Source organism: Heterodontus francisci, chromosome 3 (assembly GCF_036365525.1).
Source record: "Heterodontus francisci isolate sHetFra1 chromosome 3, sHetFra1.hap1, whole genome shotgun sequence".
Lineage (NCBI taxonomy): Eukaryota > Metazoa > Chordata > Chondrichthyes > Heterodontiformes > Heterodontidae > Heterodontus > Heterodontus francisci.
The window spans coordinates 162,369,346-162,388,802 of record NC_090373.1 but is presented as its reverse complement, the minus strand read 5'-3'; the positions used below and the strand labels follow the sequence as shown (position 1 = coordinate 162,388,802).

At 41.8% G+C, this 19,457-nt stretch overlaps 1 protein-coding gene across 5 annotated transcripts in view; it reads left to right on the top strand.

Annotated features, from left to right (window-relative positions):
• The window catches only part of ak9 (adenylate kinase 9), a 455,773-nt gene that overhangs the window by 56,336 nt on the left and 379,980 nt on the right, over positions 1–19,457 (top strand). For all 5 annotated transcript variants that reach the window (XM_068027233.1, XM_068027231.1, XM_068027230.1 and 2 more), the window contains 3 exons: positions 4,298–4,399; positions 6,980–7,119; positions 19,293–19,457. The exon at positions 19,293–19,457 is cut by the window's right edge and continues 16 nt beyond it. In XM_068027233.1, coding sequence (XP_067883334.1) covers positions 4,298–4,399; positions 6,980–7,119; positions 19,293–19,457 — 407 coding nt within the window. The remainder of the gene's footprint in view (positions 1–4,297; positions 4,400–6,979; positions 7,120–19,292) is intronic.

The window sequence follows — 19,457 nt, the reverse complement described above, 5'->3', positions numbered from 1 at the left end:
GGGGGTGATAATCTCATCATAAGGGGTAGGCCATTTAGGATTGAGCTGAGGAGAAATTTCTTCAAACAGAGGGTTGTAAATCTTCAGAATTCTCTACCTCTGAGGTCCAATCGATGAGTATATGAGTATAAGACTGAAATCAGTAGGTTTTTGGGCACTAAGGGAATCAAGGAATATGATGATGGGGCAGGAAAGTGCAGTTGATGTCGGAGTTCAGCAATGATCTTAGTGAATGGTGGTACAGTCTTGTTGGGCCATATGGTCTACCCCTGCTCTTATTTCTTATGTTCTTGTCTTATAATCCATAAAGTGGGTTTACTGTACACAGCCTAGTGTCATAGAGAGATACAGCACTGAAACAGGCCCTGCGGCCCACCGAGTCTGTGCCGACCAACAACCACCCATTTTTTTACACTAATCCTACATTAATCCCATATTCCCTACCACATCCGCATCATTCTCCTACCACCTACCTTACACTAGGGGCGATTTACAATGGCCAATTTACTTATCAACCTGCACGTCCTTGGCTGTGGGAGGAAACTGGAGCACCCGGTGGAAACCCATGCAGTCACAGGAAGAACTTGCAAACTCCACACAGGCAGTACCCAGAACCGAACCCGGGTCGCTGGAGCTGTGAGGCTGCGGTGCTAACCACTACACCACTGTGTTGCCCCAAAGTCAAGACTGGAATGTGATATATTTTAAAGGTTAAATTGTTATAGATTTCATGTGTTACAATCTGTACAAATAGTAGTTATTTTAGCTTCTCAAATCACATAGGGCTGCATTTTAAGACTTTGCCACTGAAATAGGCAGCGTGAGTAAAAAAAAAATGTGGCCCACACGCACGGGGCTACATCGCAGAACCACTGCAATTCCAAATGTGGCAGTTCAGGGCGGCCATCCTCCCACCACACCCCCCCCCCCCTCTCCTCCAATCATATGGAGGTGGCGGGTGAGCCGTTGCCGGCAACGACGTTCGGCTCCAATGTGCAGGCGACAGCGCTATTTTTAAAGGGCTTACAGCCCTCAGTGAGCATTTGAAATTTAAAGGGCCAGTTACTGTAAAGTTTTGTAAAAATGAGTAAAATAACCTTTCCATGCACTCTTCTCCCCCCCCCCCCCCCACCCCCGCCCCCCACCACCCCCCAATAGCATATCACAACACTCCTGCCCTTTTCCCCCCTGGAATACCTGCCTTGACAATTTGACCTCCCCCCCCCCCCCCCCCCCCCACCCCCACCCCCCACAAAAGTCGGAACTTTTGTCCTTTACCCCTTTTTATCACCCCCCCCCGACCAATCCACAGCATTGTAACCCCACTTCCCCCTCCCGCAGAGAGAAAATCACCTCCTCCCCTCTCCCCAAACGGGGATTCGAAGGCACGGCATTGCCGGCTGCCAGAATAAAGATTGCAATGTGGTGGCTGAATTGCTGCAGTCTGCATGGTAAGTAGGCATTAACATAGTTTAATGCAGGTCCCGTTACCGAACGGCGGGACGGCCACCATGAGGCCTTGCCGCCGCCGCCGCCAAGATCGGTACGGGGCCTGCCGCCGTCTAGGTCAATGATGGGCCTCCTCCATTGCAATCTTCATTGCCCCCACCGCCACTGTTGCCGGCGGCAGAGTGGCTTTAAAATCCAGCCCATTAGGTTAAGATTCGGAAATTAAAATGTACAAGCAAACAACAAATCATCATTTTTAAGTTAATCTTTTATTAATCTATAGTGCTGTTTTAATTGTGATTTATGTACGTTGACAGAATTCAGCTCTCCCTCACCACTACCTCCTTTGACCCCGCGCCCCCTCCATATCACCTGATTTGTCACATTACTTGTCTGAGATCCAGTATTGACGAGCAGAAATTTTCTCAACTAAATACTGGGAAGGCTAAGCCCCGAGAAACCTGACCAGCTGGAGTTAAATTTAAATCCGGCTCTAAATTGTACTGTAGGCGCCTGATTTAAATATGATAATGAAGTCTCTCGAAGACAGGTGACATCATGCCTCAGTATCCTAAAAGGCAATGGGAATATACACATTAGGTTGGGGACATGTTCTTTTTTTTTACAGTCTCAACCATATCCACTGGCCTCCTCTCACCTGTCAGTGATGGGTTAATATCGAGCCCATTGTCTTTGGTCTCCACAAACTCCGTTTCCTAGTCACCGATTACATCCCTCATCCTTCCACTGTCTGAGGCTGAACCAGATTGTTCACAACCTTGGCGTCTTATTTGACCCTGAGCTGAACTTCCCACCCCATAGCCTTGCGTCTGTGTACTTCCACCTTTGTAATTTCACCCACCTCTGCTCCTCCATCAGCTCATCTGCTGCTAAAACCCGCATTCATGCCATTACTACCACTAACTCAACTATTCCTATGTTCTCTTGGCTAGCTCCTACCTTACATCTTCCATAAACTTGAGCTTGTCCAAACTCTGCTTCTTGTATTTTAACTCCTCTAGCCCTGCAACCCTCCAAGATCTCTGTGCTACCCTGATTCTGGCTCCCTGCCCAACTCTGAGATTTTAATCATTCCACCATTGGCAACTGTGCCTTCAGCTGCATAGGCCAGAAGCTCTGGAATTCCTTCCCTAAATCCCTCCACGTACACCTTGCCTCCTTTAAAACACTCCTTAAAACCTACCTCTTTGCTGTCTCGACATCTCCTTATGTGGCTCTGTCAAATTTTGTTTGATAATGCTCCTATGTTGCACCGTGGGATGTTTTACTATGTCAAAGATACAATATAAGTGCAAGCTGTTGTTATATTGAGGAAAATCTAACTGAGGATTTCATTGTATTGTCTCAGTGTGATATAGCCCAATAATCTCCTGTGGAGATTCTCCCAATTTCCTGCCATAATCTTGGTGGAGGATTGGCACAAACAGCTGTTCATGACATTTTTCCAGAGCTTTTGCCAATCTTCCACCAACGTTATGCCAGAAACGCCCATGGAAATTCTACCCCATAACTTTCAAAAGAGTAGTAGGTAAATTAGCTGCCATTTTTATCAGGAGTGATCATTACTTTTTATAACAAGTACAACATTCAGTGTTTTAAAACAGTAATTTCAAGGAAACAAGTAAGGGATGCTGTTCGGCAGAGTTTGGAGATACCAATTTTGCTCAGAGGATTTTTACCCTATTTATGTTGCATTGTAAGAAACATACCATACAACTGCTGTTGTTAAACTAGGAGTTAAAGGAAGAAAACCTGGCTTTCACAATTTCAGAAGGTCCCATAGTGCTTTACAGTTAATGAAGTACAGTCACTGTTGTACTGTAGGGAGACACAGCAGCCAACTTGCACACAGCAAGGTCTAACAAACGGCAATGAGATTAATGACCGAATAATCTGTTTTATTTTAGTGACATTGGTTGATGGATAAATATTGGACAGAGCATTGGAGAGAACTTCTTTAAAAATATGCTATGGAATCTTTTACGTCTACCTGAGAGGGCAGATGATACCTCAGTTCAACATTTCATACGAGAAACAGCATCTCAGACAGTATAGCATTCCCTCAGTACTGCACTGATGTGTCAGCCTAGATATTTGTGCTCAAATCTCTGGAGTGGAAGTTGAATTCATGACTCGATTCAAAGAGAGCATGCTACTAACCTAGCCACAGTTTACCCCTTAGATTATTGTTAGATTCATGGAAACCACTACTCCTAGACTAACTACTTTTAAAAGTTTTAGTTCATGCTGGGAGGTTAAAAAATGCAATAATATTACATAAATAAAACTACTCAAAATGCTTGACTAGTTTAATTCTGTAATATTAACTTCAAGCCATTAAAATAAAACCAATACAATTTTACCCAGAAATAAAGAATAAAAATTCCTTTTGCCCTGCAACCATTTTTTTCTTTTATTTTCATTAAAACTTTATTTTCTTTGTTCTCTTTTTAAAATTAGTTTTGACTAGGATTTTAATCTGTCTATTTTAACCTATTTTCCCTATCTTTTTAACAATGTTCTGCATTCAGTTCTGAAGCAGATTTTTTGAGGTGTCTTGTTCTCAGTCTGGTACAATCTAACCACATTACAAATTTTTGAGGATTTGAAAAAGTCACAATGAAAAGTTGATATGTTTATTTTATGACAATACTCTTTTTTTTAAGTCAACTTTATTGAAAGCAGAATGCAAGCTATAAAATACTATTCTAAATGCAAATAATTTATGAGTACTTATATAGTTATTGCAAATTTTGTGTGTTCAAGACAGCATTCTTTTTTCAAATATACCTTTTGTTTAGATACTTTCCTTTCCTTTATTCTTTAGTCAGTGATGTACAAATTAGAATTCATGGGCCTACAACCTGCAGCTGTAGCACAACCCCTACATGACGATGAGGAAGAAGAAACACTGGAAGAAATTGACGATGTGAGCAATCTAGTCAGAAAAAACAGTAATGTTTTATCTAAGATTTGAAATCGTTTCTTTATGTGCTTTTTTTTCAATTTATTTAAATTCCCCATTCCTCTTCACACCAGGCATTGCTATTACTAGGTATCACTAGTATAAACTGATATAGGTACCTCACCATGGGAAAAATCACTGCAAATGGGTGACCACTGTTTACAGAATCGAAGGAGGATACATTGGCTCAAAGAACTTTGTGCTAAAAAATACCACATTCAGGTGGAAGCTTATTTTTCCCCACCAAGTTCACTCATTCACTGCATGTATGTTCAGTTGGTGTCACTTTTTTGATCCAGTTGATCCACAAACTTTAGTTGATTTGATTCCTTTTGCATTTTTATGTTGGGTGTGAGCAAAGTTTGGATTTACACACTGAGAGAACCCATGGCCTTCTGCTTGATGTCTTGTGTCTTGTGCAGAAACATGTCTTAGGTCAAAGTGTACCTACAGATGTTTTGGTTTGTAGGAATGGATCTATAAATTGTGCCTATCACCAATGGTCCCTTTTTTCTACATGTCCTATTTATCCTTGAATAACTTCAACAACTTGTTAACTTACAATCAGGCCCAGTTCTATCTAAATACATGTATCAGAATGTGCTCTTTCACGAACCTCTTTATTCTGGTTCCATTGAAAATCATTATTTAACCTCTGATTTAATTAAAACACTCATAGTGAAATCATAATTTGGTGTATTATTTCTTGGAGCTTAATTCTTGTGATTTCAAATACCTCTCTTGAAAGACTGCTCTCCTTCTAGCTTTTATTTCAGCCACTGAATGAGCGATTTCTAGGTGCTGGAAGAATCATAGAAAGTTACAGCAGAGAAGGAGGCCATTTGTCCTGTCGTATCCATATGAGCAACTCAGCTATTCCCACTCCCCTGCCCTTTCCACATAGCCCTACAAATATTTCCTCTTCAGTCGCTTATCCAGTTCCCTTTTAAAAGCCCAATGGTATCTACCTCCAGCACACTCTCAGGTAGTGCATTCCAGATCCTAACCACTCGCTGCATAAAAAGATTTTTCTCATGTCATCATTGGTAATTTTGCCAATTACCTTAAATTTGTGTCCTCTGGTTCTCGACTCTTCCACCATTGGAAACAGTTTATTTCTATCTACTCTATCTAGACCCCTCATGATTTTGAACAATTCTATTAAATCTCCTCTCAACCTTCTCTAAGGAGATCAATCCCAGTTCCTCCAATCTATCCACATAACTGAGGTCCCTCATCCCCAGAACTATTCTCATAAATCTTTTCTGCACCCTCTCTAAAGCTGTCACGTCCTCCTAAAGTGTGATGCCAAGCATTGGACTCTGCTGCAGTTGGGGCAGAACCAGTGTTTTAAAAAGCTTCATCATACCTCATGTTACCTCATCCGGCATATTAATTGGGCAGTTAATTTCCATTTCTGCATTTCAACCTAGGTTTTTTGCTTTTAAAAGTAATAGGAACTAACCTTGCAATTATTTGCTTTTTCAGGTTTTTTTTAATGATATTTGGATTCAGAAATGTAGTTTCCATGCTATCCCAGCCACGTTTGCTATAGTGTTCAGTTTCTTGGTCACTTTCTGCATTCTTTTCTGCAGTCTCCACCAAGTTTACAAGCTTGGAGCTGTCTCTCTTTTTCCCCTTAGAGAAGGAAAATATGGTTTAAGATGGATCTTTTGTACAAGTGAATTGAGTGCCACGAAAAAAATATCTCTCTGGTTCCATTGGTACACAATATATTCATAAGTATATTTGCCTATTTTGCTGGCAAGACCCAGTGCATTCAGCATTTCATTCTGTCTGGAAATTGATCAGTTATATGGCTGCTGAGCGCTCTGAAATCTGAGGTATCTTTTTAAGGCATTTCCTGAGTTTTGCAACATATGCAGTTGAGTGTAACATCCAATATTTGTGGCTAATTCTTTTTAAGATTTCTTTTCTATTCAGGAGACTCAATGTGGCAACTCTCCAAAAGAAAGACTGCTTCTAATGCCTAAATAGGAATGTCACTTAAATATTTACATTGAACTTAATGGCCTATCAATTCTCCCAAGTAGTGATGGTTTTACGGGTGCTAACTGGCCTTCTAAGCCCCCGATATTGCAGGCCTGTTGTGTTGGGAATCAAATTATTGTGCAGTGCTCACAGCTCAAAGAGGCGAGGCATTAGGTCCTTTACACGTACAAATAAAGGACTGAAAGCCTGTTTAAGACTGCAAGATTAGTTTGATAGATCTTTGCTAGGCCTGTGGCCTCCAAGGTAATTTCTTGAAATTTACATACCTGACTGTGAAGCCAGGAGGAGTAGAGCACTCCTCCCAACTCCACAGCTAAAGATCAAATGTTATTACCCTGCGTCCTCCCTGCCCCGATCGTCCACAATTCCCCGTGCCTCTAATTCCCCTGGACTCTGATCTCATTCCCCGGTCTTTTTTTATGAGTAACAATATTTTTTGTGCTAAAACCAGCACTAAATCTATTTTTATCTGCACAATAGAGTATCACAACAAAATGGTCTAACAATATTTTTCTTAATGTCCCGAAATAGGATGATCTATTCCGATCTGTTGCAGCAATGAAACGTACAGCGCCTGGATACCGCTGGCGTAGGAGCAAGTGGGGTCGAGCATGTCCTGTATCTTTATTTGAGGGCAATCTTGTTATGGGCAAATCACAGTTTGCTGCTAGGTATAACTTTAGAAAAAATTCTGTTTCTGCATATACAGTGATATTTTCATAATTGTAAAGCTTCAGATGTCTTTTCAAATGGATTCTCTTGTCAATTTTACAAATATTCTAAAAGCTATTTATGCCACCACCATACTGTAGAGAGAAAGTGGTTTTAGTTTATGATTTCCGTGAATCTGATCGTATTAAATTGACAGCATGTCAAATGCCTTTTTTGACAAGGATACTTCGGCTTCGAGGGTAAGAACATTGGAAAACTTGAACAAGAAAAGACCATTTGACCAACAAAAGCTTGTACCTCTAGTCCCACAAATCTTTCAGCCGAGTATCCAACTACATTTTGAATTCCCTTATGGTAAATACACTAGATGGGCTGGACGTACAGCCAACAAAATCAGAACTCAGTAATGCCATTGATTCTCTCGCCAGCGGAAAAGCCCCTGGGAAGGACGGCATTACCCCTGAAATAATTAAAAGTGCTAGGCCTGCTATACTCTCAGCACTCTACAAACTGCTTTGCCTGTGCTGGGATGAGGGAGCAGTACCACAGGACATGCGCGATGCCAATATCATCACCCTCTATAAAAACAAAGGTGACCGCGGTGACTGCAACAACTACCGTGGAATCTCCCTGCTCAGCATAGTGGGGAAAGTCTTCGCTCGAGTCGCTTTAAACAAGCTCCAGAAGCTGGCCGAGCGTGTCTACCCTGAGGCACAGTGTTGCTTTCGAGCAGAGAGATCGACCATTGACATGCTGTTCTCCCTTCGTCAGCTACAGGAGAAATGCCGTGAACAACAGATGCCCCTCTACGTTGCTTTCATTGATCTCACCAAAGCCTTTGACCTCGTCAGCAGACGTGGTCTCTTCAGACTACTAGAAAAGATTGGATGTCCACCAAAGCTACTAAGTATCATCACCTCATTCCATGACAATATGAAAGGCACAATTCAGCATAGCGGCGCCTCATCAGACCCCTTTCCTATCCTGAGTTGCGTGAAACAGGGCTGTGTTCCCGCACCTACACTGTTTGGGATTTTCTTCTCCCTGCTGCTCTCACATGCGTTCAAGTCTTCAGAAGAAGGAATTTTCCTCCACGCAAGATCAGGTGGCAGGTTGTTCAATCTTGCCCGTCTAAGAGCGAAGACCAAAGTACGGAAAGTCCTCATCAGGGAAATTCTCTTTGCTGATGATGCTGCATTAACATCTCACACTGAAGAGTGTCTGCAGAGACTCATCGACAGGTTTGCGGCTGCCTGCAACGAATTTGGCCTAACCATCAGCCTCAAGAAAACAAACATCATGGGACAGGACGTCAGAAATGCTCCATCCATCAATATTGGCGACCACGCTCTGGAAGTGGTTCAAGAGTTCACCTACCTAGGCTCAACTATCACCAGTAACCTGTCTCTAGATGCAGAAATCAACAAGCGCATGGGAAAGGCGCCCGCTGCTATGTCCAGACTGGCCAAGAGGGTGTGGGAAAATGGCGCACTGACACGGAACACAAAAGTCCGAGTGTATCAAGCCTGTGTCCTCAGTACCTTGCTCTACGGCAGCGAGGCCTGGACAACGTATGTCAGCCAAGAGCGACGTCTCAATTCATTCCATCTTCGCTGCCTACGGAGAATCCTTGGCATCAGGTGGCAGGACCGTATCTCCAACACAGAAGTCCTCGAGGCGGCCAACATCCCCAGCTTATACACCCTACTGAGTCAGCGGCGCTTGAGATGGCTTGGCCATGTGAGCCACATGGAAGATGGCAGGATCCCCAAGGACACATTGTACAGCGAGCTCGCCACTGGTATCAGACCCACCGGCCGTTCATGTCTCCGCTTTAAAGACGTCTGCAAACGCGACATGACGTCCTGTAACATTGATCACAAGTCGTGGGAGTCAGTTGCCAGTGATCGCCAGAGCTGGCGGACAGCCATAAAGGCGAGGCTAAAGTGTGGCGAGTCGAAGAGACTTGGCAGTTGGCAGGAAAAAAGACAGAAGCGCAAGGGGAGAGCCAACTGCGAAACAGCCCTGACAACCAATTTTATCTGCAGCACCTGTGGAAGAGTCTGTCACTCTAGTATTGGCCTTTATAGCCACTCCAGGCGCTGCTCCACAAACCACTGACCACCTCCAGGTGCTTACCCATTGTCTCTCGAGACAAGGAAGCCAAAGAAGAAGAAGATGTCCACTACCCTGTCTGACAAATTAATCAACCTTAATCAACCCTTGCATGTAGAAGATCTCTAATACTTCTGATTTAAATTTATTTTTCTCTAGTTTATACTTATGACCAACCTCTGAACCTACTATTCTGTCTAGCTTTAAAGAAATATTCTGAAGTTTGCTTATCTAAGCCATTTATTGCTTTATACACTTCAACTATGTTTCCCCCTTAACTGCCTTCTCCTTAGGCTGCCGAGGTTAAGCTTTTTCCATCTTTGCTCAAGGTACATTTCCCTTGAACTTGGAATTAGCTCACTTTTATTAGTTTAGTTCTGTTGTTTAGTAGTCTTAGTTGAGTTAGAAGATTGTGAGGTTAAATCTCACTTCAAGTTTTTGCCCATCATATAGGCTGACTGTTCACTGAATATTGAGGGGGTACTTCATTGTTCGAGGCGATATTCTTTGGATGAGACATCACATTGTGTGCCCACCTGCCTGTTTAGCTAGATAATAAAGGTTCTATAACATCTTTCGAGGAAGAGAAGGGAGTTTTCTCAGTATCCTAGCTAATATTTCTCACTCAAGCAACACGACTAAAAATGGATTCATTTGTCATTCATCTCAATGCTTAAGTTTATGAAACCCTGCGAATCTTTCCTGTCACAACAGTGTCTACACTTTAAAACAAAGTACTCCATTGGCTGTATAGCACTTCACAACATCCTGTGGCACTATATAAATACAGATCTTTCTTTTCTGATTGCAAATTGCTTGCTTTGTTTGCTTTTCTAATTGCAAATTGGCTGCCTTGTTTGCCTCCATAACAACTGCACTTTGTGCTTTAAGATGTTTCTCAGAGATATGATAAGGCACTCTGTAAAAGTAAGTGAGGTTAAATCTTAACTCCAAGTTTTTGCCCATCATATAGTCTGACACTCCATGACTCTATGACTCCACCGAGTATTGAGGGGTTGCTTCATCATTGTAAGTCACTTTTCAGTCTTGTGGCTCAGCATCTTCCAAATGTTTGCACATTTAATTTGCCTGTGATAATCAGAATTGCCCACTTGACTTTCGAGTGTAGTCTGGCCAATGTCGTGTACAGCCACAGAACCAACTTGTTAACCTTTTCAAACTGTTCAGTCTGTATCCCATCGTTTATTCACCTTTTTGAATGCATTGATAATTTTTCCAAAGTTATACTGATAGTAACTAGCTCACTTGTACTCTCAGATTTCTATTTAAATCTCTGCTAATTCTATTCTGTGTATTTGTATTGAATCACACAGAATCACAGAATTATTACAGCACAGAAGGAGGCCATTCGGCCCATCGTGTCTACACCAGCTCTCCGTATGAGCAATTCACCTAGTGCCATTCCCACTGCCTTCTCCCCATAGCCCTGTAAATTCCTCCTTTTTTGATAGCACCAATGTGCAATCCTTTACATTTTTCAGTACTTGGTTTGCCTTCTATCTGTCTATTTGAATAAATCATCCAAATCTATCTGCAAATTCATAGCTACATTCTCAGTTTCTACTGGAATATGTAGTTTACTGTCATTTGACAATCTTGCATTTGGTTTCCTATCTTGATCATTTATGTAAAAGAGAAAGTACAGAGTCTGACTACTGACCACTCCAGGACTCCACTCAATACCTCCTTCAGCCTAACAATATACATCTCTATTGTAGTCTCTATTCTCTACCCTTCAACCATCTTCGCTTTCAGTCTGAAACCATTGTTTTCTATGGCTTTTGCCATGAATAGAGGTCTTTCAAGCAGTATTTTGTTAAAAACCTTCTGAAAATTAGAATAATGTGTACAAAATAAAATTTCACTCTAGTTGAGTGAAAGAAGTCAAGGAGACTTATCAGACAAGAATTTCCCCTTTTCAAACCATGTTGGCTTTTTCTCATTAGATTATTACTACACAGATATTTCTCCACCTTGCCCCCTAGAATGATTTTCATTACTTTGCTTTGTATAGATATTCGGTCAATAGGATGTAGTTGTCTGGATTTAATTACTGAGTATACAGTGGAACAAAGGAAATTATGAAGGTATGATGAGTGAATTGGCTGAGGTGGATTGGGAAAATACATTAAAAGGTATGACAGTACCTAGGCAATGGATAGTCTTTAAAGCAATATTACATAGTTTACAGCAACTATACATTCCTTCAAGGCACAAAAACCCCAAAAGTAAAGGCAGTCAACCGTGAATAACAAAAGAAGTCAAGGATTGTATAGGATTCAAAGAAAAGGCCTATAAAGTTGCCAGATATAATAGTAAACCTGAGGATTAGGAGGATTTTAAAATGCAGCAAAGGAGGACAAAGAAACTGATAAAGAAAGGGAGAATAGAATATGAATGTAAGCCAGCAAAAAACATAAAAACAGATTATAAAAGCTTCTATAGGTACATAAAAAGGAAATGTTTGGCTAAGACAAGTGTGGGCCCATTACAGGCAGAGTCAAGAGAATTTATAATGGGGAACAGAGAAATTGCAGAGAAGCTAAATGATTACTTTGTGTCTATCTTCACTGAGGAAGATACAAGAAATCTCCCAGAATTAGAGATATAAGGGATTAGGGGGAATGAGGAATTGAAGGAAATTAGTATTAGTAAGAAGGTTGTATTGGAGAAATTAATGGACTGAAAGGTTGATAAGTCCCCAGGAACTGATATTCTACATCCTAGAGTGTTGAAAGAGGTAGCTATGCAGATAGTGAATACATTGGTGATCATCTTCCAAAATTCTATAGATTCAGGAACGGTTCCTGCAGATTGGAAGGTAGCACATGTAACCCCACTATTTAAGAAGAGAGGGAGAGAGAAAACACGGAATTCCAGACCTGTTAGCTTTACATCAGTCATTGGGAAAATGCTGGAATCTATTCCAAAGGATGTGATAAATGGACACTTGGATAATAATGACGTAATTGGGCATAGTCAACATGGATTTATCAATGGGAAATCATGTTTGATGAACCTGTTGGAGTTTTTTGAGGATGCTACTAACAGAATTGATAAAGGGGAGTTGGTGGACGTGGTATACTTGGATTTTCAGACGGCTTTTCAGAAGTTCCTCACAGGGGGTTGGTTACAAAATTAAAGCACATGGGATAGGAGGTAATATACTGGCATGGATTAAGGTTTGGATAACAGGCAGAAAACAGAGAGTAGGAATAAACAGGTCATTCTTGCATTGGCAGGCTTTGACTATTGGGGTACCACAGGGATCAGTTCTTGGGCCCCAGCTGTTCACAATATATATCAATGATTTGGATGTGGGGACCAAATGTAATATCCAAATTTGCGGATGACACAAAACTAGGTGGGAATGTGTATTGTCAGGAAGATGCAAAGCGGCTTCAAAGAGATGTGGACAGACTTGGTGAGTGGGCAAGAACATGGCAGATGGAATATCATGTGGAAAAATGTGAGGTTATCCACTTTGGTAGGAGGAATAGATGTGCAGAGTATTTTTTAAATGGTAAGAAATTAAACAGTGTAGATGTACAAAGGGACCTGGGACTCCTTGTCAATAAGTCACTGAAAGCTAACATGCAGGTGCAGCAAGCAATTAAGAAGGCAAATGGTATGTTGACCTTCATTGCAAGAAGATTTGAGTACAGGAGTAGTGAAGTCTTGCTTCAGTAGTATAGAACCTTGGTTAGACTGCACCTGGAGTGTGCAATTTTTGTCCCCTGACCTTAGGAAGGATTTTATTGCCATAGAGGGAGTGCAACGAAGGTTCACCAGCCTTGTTCCTTGGATGGTGGGATGGTCCTATGAGGATAGATCAGGGAAACTGGGCCTGTATTCTCTGGAGTTTCAAAGAATGAGAGATAATCTCATTGAAACCAACAAAATACTTAAAGGGATAGACAGGGTGGAAGCAGCTAAGATGTTTCCCCTAGAGCCAGAGGACACGATTTCAAAATCAGGGAGAAGCCACTTAAGACAGAGATGAGGAGAAAGTTCTTTACTCAGAGGGTTGTGACTCTTTGGAATTCTCTACCTCAGAGGACTGTGGAAACTCAGTCATTGAGTATGTTTAAAGCAGAGATTGACAGATTTCTAAATACCAATGATATAAAGGGATGTGAGGATAGTGTGGGAAAAAGGCATTGAAGTGGATGATCACCCATGATCGTATTGAATTGCGGGGCAGGCTCAGTGGGCTGAATGGCCTACTGCTCCTAAGTTCCTATGCTTGCTCTCAAAACCTATTCTATTCCGCCAGTGCTCCATGAGTTTTATGGTGATCACCAGATCCCACTGATCTTCTCTCTGATCTCTCTCAGTACCCTTAGATAGATGCTATTGGGCCTAGGACATTTTTTTGTCTTCAGTATTTTTATTTTGCTCAATACCTCTCTCACGCTGAACTCAAGATATTTCATGTACTACAATAATTAGATATCGTATTCATGTAATAATCTTTAACAAATACCTGGAGAAAATATTCATTTAATGTTTGGTTTATGTCCTCCTCAACCTCACCAACATTTTTATCTTTCAAAATTCTAACACCACTTCTGCCGATTTTTCTTTTATTAGTTCCTGGGACATGAGCATTGCTGACGAGGCCAGCACTTGTTGCCCATCCTTAATTGTCCTTAAGAAGGTGGTGGTGATGAGCCACCAGGTGAACCGCTGCAGTCCACCTGGTGTAGGTACACCCAACGTGCTATTAGGAAGGGAGTTCCAGGTTTTTGACCCAGCGATAGTGAAGGAATGCTGATATAGTTCCAAGTCAGGATGTTGTGGCTTTAAGGTGAACTTGCAGGTGGTGGTATTCCCATGTGTCTGCTCCCCTTCTTCTAGGCGGTAGAGCTTGCAGGATTGGAAGGTGCTATCAAAGGAGCCTTGGTGATGGTACACACTGTTGCCACTGTGCGCCGGTGGTGGAAGGAGTGAATGTTTTAAGGTGGTGGATGGATGCTAATCAAGCGGGCTGCTTTGTGTCGAGCTTCTTGAGTGTATTTGGAGCTGTATTCATTCAGGCAAGCGGAGAATATTCCATCATACTCCTGTCTTCTGCCATGTAGATAGTGGACAGGCTTCGGGGATTCAGGAGGTGAGTTACTCGCCGCAAAATTCCTAGCCTCTGACCTGCTCTTCTAGCCATAGTATTTAGATGGCTGGTCTAGTTAAGTTTCTGGTCAATAGTGACCCCCAGGATGTTGGTGGGGGATTCAGTGATGGTAATGTTGTTGAACCTCAAGGGGAGATGGTTTGATTCTCTCTTGTTGGAGATGGTCATGGCCGATGCACTTGTGTGGTGAGAATGTTACTTGCCACTAATCAGCCCAAGCCTGAATGTTATCCAGGTCTTCTTGTAGATGGGCACAGACAACTTCAGTGTCTGAGGAGTTGTGAATGACACTGAACAATCATCTCCACTTCTGATCTTATAACGGAGGCAAGGTCATCGATGAAGCAGCTGAAGATGGTTGGACCTAAGCCACTGTAATATAGTGGTGACTTTAAGAAACTGTACCTTTAAGAGATCAGGCCATGATGCAACTGATGAGATCATCAGGTATGTATAAGGAGGAACCACCAATTTGAGTCACATACTCAGCACATGGCTTTACAGAGAGCATACATACCCCAGGGAGGAAAAGACTTGTACCTGAAATCATGCAGTGTCGATAAGCAAGACAATAAACAGTTAATTGTTTGGTAGTACAGAACTTGAGAATTGCTGAAAATAGAGACATATTGTCGAAGCTTTTCGTTTTGCACTCATCAGGACTATATGCAAGAATAACCAATGTAAGGGAAAACAGCAACTTATACTGTATAAGAGAGTGCTGATTGGTTGGCAAGTGAACTCTGGTAGAGACGTTGCCATGGAGAATGCACCAGTTCACGGTGACTGACAGTTAACTGCCAAGCTTTGTTTGAAATTTAAACCAGGCAGCTTGACTCTGGTTGGTCAGAAGAGTTCGAACTCAGGAAATACCTCTTACCATTTTGTAAGATTGGCCTTATCGGCAACCTCGTAAACAGGGCCTGAGCCATTTGCTCACCATGCAAGATTAATGCTGAAATAGGGCGAATCAGAGACATCCTGCGTGATAATGGCTACCTTGATCAGATCATTTTTCCTGTAAATCACGCAACATTATGAATGGGCCTAAGGCTGTCATTTTCGTCCCTGAAAAGTGCCCAGTCTACGTAACATTACCCTAGAAGGTAATGTATCCCAAAAAATTGAGCAACAGGTAAAGCTAGCTCTTTCACGCGGCTACTATGTAGTAGCAACGCATGTGGTGTTCACCACTAACTGCCGTCAAGCCAAAAAGACGTTCTGCCTATCACACAAATAAATAATATGATATATGAATTTCAATGCCAGCGTGATGCTAGGTATATAGGCCATACTTTCCAAAGACTGGTGGATCGTATCAACAACATGTCCCTTCCGCTGCTTGCAATGGGCAAGGTACATGCTGTACCCAACCAGCCCGTGCTTGCAAAACTCAAAACAGTGTCCAACATTAGATGTGATTCCGCGATTGGACAACATTTGCTAAATAATCCACAGTGTGCTAAGAATTACGCTGACAACCAATTTAAGATTGTCAGTAGGGCTCGCAGTGTGGCACACTTGTGCGTACTAGAAGCTACATATATTAATACTCATGTCCCTGTACTTTGCAGACAGAAAGAACATGTACACACATTACGCCTGTTTCAGCTGAACAAGATAAGTGACAGTCATTCGCTGGTTCATTCCTTAGGGCAATACCTTGACCAATCAGAGTCAAGCTGCCTGGTTTAAATTTCAAACAAAACTTGGCAGTTAACTGTCAGTCACCGTAAGCTGGTGCATTCTCCATGGCAATGCCTCTACCAATCAGAGTTCACTTGCCAACCAATCAGCACTCTCTTCTCATGCAGTATAAGTTGTTGTTTTCCGTTACATTGGTTATTCTTGCATATTGTCCTGATGAGTGCAAGATGAAAAGCTTCGACAATATGTCTCTATTTTCAGCAATTCACAATAAACAGTGTTTGTGTTGAATCTGAAGATAACAAAACAAACACACAAATAAACTCAAGAGAAAAACAGGACTGGATCAGAGAGAAAATGTGGACAGGAACAGGGAGAAAACCTGGGTTAGAACAAGAAAAAAAACATTTTGCAGGTTCACAGCAATAAGGAAAAAATAAACATGATGCAGCCATCAATTAATTATTAAAAGAGGTGCAAACCTGGACACATTGCCCATTTTAAGAAAAAAAGGGTTTGCAAGAAGGCAACACAGAGATAACCCAGGATCATACAGAAGACTTGCATTGTTGAGGATACCAGTTTAAAAAAAAACAATCACCATGTGTGCGCAGCAACTGTCAATCTTTCCAGCCTTTACAGAGATGGACAGCAGCCAGGGTCATACTGGAGCAAATAGCTAGCAAGATTCAAACGCCTATTGGTGGCACTTGATATCAATATACCCCGAAGAAAGAGAGCATTACTCCTACACTATGCTGGACCAAAAGTCGCCGATATCTTCCATATGGTCGCAGACACTGGAACTGACAAAGATTATGATGCAGCAAAGAATGTTCTAACAAGGTATTTTCAATTGGGGAAATCCTCGCTACAAAACTTATGTCTTCAGGCAAGCAAAACATGAGAAACACGAGACCCTTGACAAGCTGAGTTGCCCTGACAAAACCCAAACTGAGCATTGGTAAGCAGGCTGTTGCTGAGCAAGTGCCACTTGATAGCACTGTCAATGGCACCTTCCATCACTTGCTGATGATTGAGAGTAGACTGTTGGGGTGGAAATTGGCTGGATTGGATTTGACCTGCTTTTTGTGGACAGGACATACCTGGGCAACTTTCCATATTGCCGTGTAGATGCCAGGGTTGTAGCTGTACTGGAACAGCTTGGCTAGAGGCACTGCTAGTTCTGGAGCACAAGTCTTCAGTACTACAGCCGGGCTGTTGTCACAGACGAAAGCCTTGCTGTATATAGTGTCTTCAGCCAATTCTTGATAATCACATGGAGTTAATCGAATTGGTTGAACACTAGCCTCTGTGATACTGGAGACTTCAGGACAAGGCCAAAATGGATCATCCATTTGTCACTTCTGGCTTAAGATGGTTGCAAATGTATCAGCCTTGTCTCTTGAACTGATGTGCTGGGGTCTCCCCATCATTTGAGGATTGGATATTTGTGGAACGGCCTCCTCCCGTTAGTTGTTTAATTGCCCACTACCATTCACAACAGGACTGCAGAGCTTCGATCTGATCCGTTGTTTGTGGGATTGCTTTGCTCTGTCTATCACATGCTGCTTCCGCTGTTTAGTATGCATGTAGTCCTGTTGTAGCTTCATCAGGTTGGCACCTCATTTTTGGGTGTGCCTGGTGCTGTTCCTGGCATACTCCTGCACTCCTCATTGAACTGGGATTAATCCCCTGGCTTGATGGTAATATGTGATACTGGAAAGAAAGTTTTATTCTTGAACTGGGCTACTTTAAGTTTCCTCATCCACAGTGCCCTTTTTACAGCTCTGATATTTCCTTTAAGTTGTTTGTCTCATCCTTGAGTCCTAAAATTCACCACCTACCTATGTACAGACTTTGCAAACTCTAGTTTTTTCTAATTTCCATTTTAATTGTCCTTGTCATTTATTTCGGAGACTTTTCATCTACAGTATCTTATTTTTAATTCTAACGTGTTTTTCCTAGGTATATTCTTAAACTGCATGTTCAGTATTATGTTTTTAAAGGTGTTGAATTTTTCCTCAGTTGAGGTGTTTTTAAAAAATACTTCTCATCAAATATTTCTTTGAATTTCTTTTTCATTCTGTTGTAGTTTGCCTTTTAAAAGCCATATATTTTTGTTTTGGTCTTCACTTGCTGCTGATTTCTATAGTATTTCAAACTGAATTATCAGATCAAAAATAATTCAACTACTTCAAAATTACGAATGCTGTGTTTTGCTTGAAAGAACCTAGTAAAGGTATTAGTTACCTCAAGTTGGATCTTTAATAAATTGGGTAAAAATACGTTTTTTTTTTGTGCAACGTGACTAATTCTGATTCTGACTTTGGACCTGATTATTTATGGGGATGTAGAAAAGATGCGGGGTAGAGCAGATAGGTGGAGGAAACTTGGCGAAGCCAGAATGTGAAGGTCATGTTGAATTTAATGGCAGGACCTCATTGTAACATGTTTCTTCTGTTTCTGACCCAGCAGCCCACCAAATTGACTGGCTGCTTGGAAAACCAGTGGCAGGAAGGCACAGCCAGGATTTTGGAGACAGTCCTCAGCAATCAAGAGGGAAGGAACAATGGATCTGGATTGTTGGGGTGGGAGAAAGAGACTGGCAGTTGGGAGGAAGGGAGACAGATTGGGATTTGTTGAGGGGGGAAGTTTGCAAACATGGCAGCAGGTAGAGAGAGGGCGCAATTGGCAGGCAGAGGCTGAAAGCTGCCTTGAATGGCAGAGTGGCTGCATAAATGCTGTATAAACCTTCTGGAGCTGGCAGCTCCACTTCCACTTCACTGCTGGTTTTCCAAAGCCCTGGGAAATCTGGACAGCAACCGTTAAATTTAAATCAGGCTTCCAGTTGCACGGTGGGAGCCTGATTTACATAAATTAATTAAGTATCACTCCTCTCAAGGGTGGCAGGACACATACAGCTCGAAACCCACCTGCTATATAAATGGCAACAGGCACTTTCATGCGAGTTGGGTCCGTGTTCTGTATTTTAATTTTTAACCACCTCCCCCGACCATCTACGGTCCATCATGATGGATAAATATTGCGGCCTTAAATTCCTTTTGATCATTACCAGCTTATATTAGGTTCATTCAAATCATTATGATTTTCTGATGACAGAGTATGTTATTTTTATCCCTCCCTTGTCCCAGAGGAGGTTCTATAACAGAGTCCTGTCATTAACCCTATTGTACGCCTATTCAGTTTTAAGTTCAAATATGCACCTAGTGTTTGTAATTTTTATCTGTTTTGCAGCTTTTTGGACAAAATGTATTTTCTTTCATCTGAAGAAACTTTGAAAAAGTTTCTATCCAATCCTCGGCTATATCTTCTCCCTCCACAGCCTCACCCGCCTTGTAAGGTTGCAATATTGGGTCCAAAATCTGCAGGAAAGACCACTCTCTGCAAATTGATTGCACA